The sequence below is a fragment of the Salvelinus namaycush genome, unplaced genomic scaffold (genome assembly GCF_016432855.1).
Source record: "Salvelinus namaycush isolate Seneca unplaced genomic scaffold, SaNama_1.0 Scaffold27, whole genome shotgun sequence".
NCBI classification, from domain to species: Eukaryota; Metazoa; Chordata; class Actinopteri; order Salmoniformes; family Salmonidae; genus Salvelinus; species Salvelinus namaycush.
This window is the reverse complement of record NW_024059563.1, coordinates 630,017-634,826: the sequence shown is the minus strand read 5'-3', so window position 1 is coordinate 634,826 and position 4,810 is coordinate 630,017. Positions and strand designations below refer to the sequence as shown.

The 4,810-nt window shown below is 40.2% G+C and overlaps 1 protein-coding gene across 1 annotated transcript; it reads right to left on the bottom strand.

The window, feature by feature from the left end:
- Nucleotides 1–2,750: 2,750 nt before the first annotated feature.
- Nucleotides 2,751–4,082, bottom strand: LOC120039398 (zinc finger protein 135-like; the record flags this gene model as incomplete). Its single annotated transcript, XM_038984825.1, has 1 exon — nucleotides 2,751–4,082. A coding segment is annotated over one exon (1,332 nt), but the record flags the coding sequence as incomplete, so codon positions are not given.
- Nucleotides 4,083–4,810: the final 728 nt, after the last annotated feature.

Genomic DNA, 4,810 nt, shown 5'->3' with positions numbered 1-4,810 from the left:
TAGTTAAGAACAAATTATTTTTTTCAATGACGGCCTAGGAACAGTGAAGGACTGCCTTGTTCAGGGGCAGAACGACAGATCTTTACGATCTTGCAACCTTTCGGTTATTAGTCCAACGCTCTAACCACTAGGCTACCTGCTGTCCCGATTTGACTGGCATTCAAAAAATGATTTCCTGGATCAGCTGATGATAGTTGAACATGTAACTGTAACCAAACAGCTACAGTATTAAGAATTATGTGTAATTATTGAAGAACCGCGTTAATGACAGTATCGATTTGGGTGTTGTCAATAAAGTTAAGGTGACTCTCGGTTAGAACCATTGGATTTAGCAAACTCTGAAATGATTTAGGATTTCTGTGCCCATGAAAACTGTTTTCTCAGCATAACATAAGGAGACACTAAATGTTACGTAGGTAGAGTGTATTTTAGAGATCTGAATACAAAAAACTGTAGGAACAGGAAAATAACCTAAACCACAAGGCCAAATCTACACTGGAGGAGCAAACCAAGATGACATTGAATGTTCCTGAGTGGCCTAGTTACAGTTTGGACTTAAATCGTCTTGAAGGTCTATGGAAAGACTTGAAAATGGCTTTCTAGCAATGATCAACAACCAACTTGACAGAACAGGAAGGATTTTAAAAGAATAATGAATATTCACATGAAGATCAGTCTCCTATTGGATGACATCACGACTTCCCATCAAGCCAACTCCTTGAAGGCCTTACTATGACATCACTCACTCCTTCTAGTTTGCAGTTGTCTAAAAAACACTATTTTGCTCAAAACTTTTATTTGTTTCCCTTTAGTGTGTTTATACTTTACTGTATTTATATATCACTTTTCAACAGGAAAATTTTGAAAATAATCACTGGAGGAAGTCATGAACAATTCACAGTACAAAAACATATTCAAGTATAGAATGCCCTTTCAAAAATCACACATTACTTCAACAACTGCAGAGTTTGTGCCCCTGTCTTATAAGATAGTACTCACTGTATTTACTGGTGTTAATCAGATCAATGGCCCTGTTTTATAAGATAGTACTCACTGTATTTACTGGTGTTAATCAGATCTCCAGTCCTCTGTTCTTCATCCTCCTCTAATGTGACAGTAATCTCCCCCTCTTCATCCTCCACTCCAAAAACTTCATCTTCCTCCTTTTCTTTCACAGAAAAATCCTCCTCCTCTTTCACTCCATAAACTCTGAACGCGTCTTTCTCTTCTTCTTTCACTGTAACAGCATCACCCTCTACTTCTTGTTTTACTGTGACATCCTCTTCTTCCTTCTCCTCTTTCACGACAATGTTCAGCCCCAGAGCTTCTTTCTCCGTCCAGCAGATCACCTCTTCTTTAACGAGAGGGGAGAAGTTTATGGAGCTCATGGTCGGGGATGTTAGCTAGCTAGCTATCATTAGCGACTAGGCTAGTGCTAACTTAACCAGCCAGCTACTATAGCTGACTAATACAAAATAACGTAATATTGAATTAAATAGGTTGACAAGTAGATACGACCTAAGTGTGTCGAAAACACAGTAGGTAATACACACCGAAAGCGTATAAATAGCTTGAATCTTTCGGCTATGTTGGCTAGCAAGCTACCGAGGTGGTTGACGAGCTGTTTATGAAGAACCGTCCACTAGATTATACGTCACGCTGGCAGCGTCGCCTGAAAGACGCACATCGCCGTCTGCTGACTGGAGGGGAAACGCAGTTGAGGATCATATTTTATTTTCAGACAAAGATCATTTTAAATGGATTTAATTAAATGATACCATTATATTGAGACATACAAAGACAGGAATGTGTTGATTGATTAGTGCGAATAAAAAATGTTTACCACAGCATATTTAAGGCAGTTTCATTAAGTTATACTACATCTAAATTAGCAGCTAGCTACTAATTAGCAGCTAGCTACTATAATGAACAGACTAGGTCTATACTGCTCCTACATGGTGTAACAATACATCATCTAGATGTATATAATGAACAGACTAGGTCCATACTGCTCCTACATGGTGTAACAATACATCATGTAGATGTATATAATGAACAGACTAGGTCTATACTGCTCCTACATGGTGTAACAATACATCATGTAGATATATATAATGAACAGACTAGGTCTATACTGCTCCTACATTATTATGTATTATTATGTGTTATTTATTTCTCCTTTATTTAACCAGGTCGGCCAGTTGAGAACAAGTTCTCATTTACAACTGCGACCTGGCCAAGATAAAGCAAAGCAGTGAGACAAAAACAACAACAAAGAGTTACACATAAACAAACATTCAGTCAACAACCAAACCAAAAACCACACAGAATCTGGGAGTAATGTGTACATCCCTGGTTAGAGGACAATTTGTAGAAAACAGCTAGCTACATTTTGAAGTGTTGCATTTTGATTCAAGTGGGTCACCAATATGGTAAGTGTAACACAGCTCTTTTTGTGGTAGTCACTTTTTGTTAAATTACATAAATACTACCCTTTCAATTCAGAGCCTGGATTTTCCCCCTGAGGCTGATATCCATATCATGTTGAAATCAAATGATAAGGGGGCAAACATTTAGGCTTCTACATTGTGACATTATTAAAATAATCCTACTCCAAAGTGTTAACATTCTACATTAATTCATTGATATCATGAAACAATTCCTTCATGTATTTTCTGATGTTTGATCAGACACCTTTTATCAGAGTATCTCTTGTCACATTGATTACAGCTATAAGGTTTCTCTCCTGTGTGTGTTCTCTGGTGTTGAGTCAGACCGCTAGATGAGGTAAAACGCTTCCCACATTGAGTACAGCTATAAGGTTTCTCTCCTGTGTGTGTTCTCTGGTGTGATATCAGGCTGCATAGCTGAGTAAAACTCTTCCCACATTGATCACAGGTATAAGCTTTCTCTCCTGTGTGTGTTCTCTGGTGTATAGTCAGCTGGCCAGATCGACCAAAACTCTTCCCACATTGACGACAGCTATACGGTTTCTCTCCTGTGTGTATTCTCTGGTGTAGAGTCAGATTGCTAGATGTAGTAAAACTCTTCCCACATTGACCACAGCTGTAAGGTTTCTCTCCTGTGTGTGTTCTCTGGTGTAGAGTCAGAGTGCTAGATGCACCAAAACTCTTCCCACATTGACCACAGCTGTAAGGTTTCTTTCCTGTGTGTGTTCTCTGGTGTAGAGTCAGAGTGCTAGATGCACCAAAACTCTTCCCACATTGACCACAGCTGTAAGGTTTCTCTCCTGTGTGTGTTCTCTGGTGTAATGTAACCTGGCCATATGTAGTAAAACTCTTCCCACATTGACCACAGCTGTAAGATTTCTCTCCTGTGTGTGTTCTCTGGTGTAGAGTCAGAGTGCTAGATGCACCAAAACTCTTCCCACATTGACCACAGCTGTAAGGTTTCTCTCCTGTGTGTGTTCTCTGGTGTAGAGTCAGAGTGCTAGATGCACCAAAACTCTTCCCACATTGACCACAGCTGTAAGGTTTCTCTCCTGTGTGTGTTCTCTGGTGTAGAGTCAGAGTAATAGATGCACCAAAACTCTTCCCACATTGATCACAGCTATAAGGTTTCTCTCCTGTGTGTGTTCTCTGGTGTGATATCAGGCTGGTTGACCGAGTAAAACTCTTCCCACATTGATCACAGCTATAAGGTTTCTCTCCTGTGTGTGTTCTCTGGTGTGATATCAGGCTGGTTGACCGAGTAAAACTCTTCCCACATTGATCACAGCTATAAGGTTTCTCTCCTGTGTGTGTTCTCTGGTGTGATATCAGGCTGGTTGACCGAGTAAAACTCTTCCCACATTGATCACAGCTATAAGGTGTCTCTCCTGTGTGTGTTCTCTGGTGTAGAGTCAGATTGCTAGATGTAGTAAAACTCTTCCCACATTGACCACAGCTGTAAGGTTTCTCTCCTGTGTGTGTTCTCTGGTGTCGAGTCAGATTACAAGATGTAGTAAAACTCTTCCCACATTGACCACAGTTATAAGGTTTCTCTCCTGTGTGTGTTCTCTGGTGCACTTTTAGATCACTAGATGTAGTAAAACTCTTCCCACATTGACCACAGCTGTAAGGTTTCTCTCCTGTGTGTATTCTCTGGTGTAGAGTCAGATGGCCAGATGTAGTACATCTCTTCCCACATTGACCACAGCTATAAGGTTTCTCTCCTGTGTGTGTTCTCTGATGAATTTTAATGCCTGATGAGGTGAATCTCTTCCCACAGTCAGAGCAGCAGTGAGTTCTCTTCCCTGTGGATCTCTGCAGGTGTTTATTGATGTGTTCTGATCTGGAGAGACTCTTCTCTGCCTCGTCAGCATCATGAGGTTGTTGAGGCTCCCCAGAGGATCCACGATAGTTCGGTATCTCTCCTGTGTGAACAACAAAGTCAGACAGATGATTAAAGGCCCACAACAGCGGTAATCCACTGTAAAAGGTGATGTCAACAGCGTAGCCATGATGTTGTACAACAATTGATGTCTGTAATGAATGTTAAAATTATTCGACAATTGTCTTAACCTCTCTGGGGTAGGTGGGACGCAATCGTCCCACCTGGCCAATAGCCAGGGAAAATACAGAGCGCCATATTCAAATAAAATGATATAAAGATCAAACTTTCATTAAATCACACATTTAAGATACCAAATTAAAGCTACACTCGTTGTGAATCCAGCCAACATGTCAGATTTCAAAAAGGCTTTTCGGTGAAAGCATAAGATGCTATTATCTGATTACAACAGTAAACAAAGAGAGTAGCATATTTCAACACTGCAGGCACGACACAAAACGCAGAAATAAAAATATAA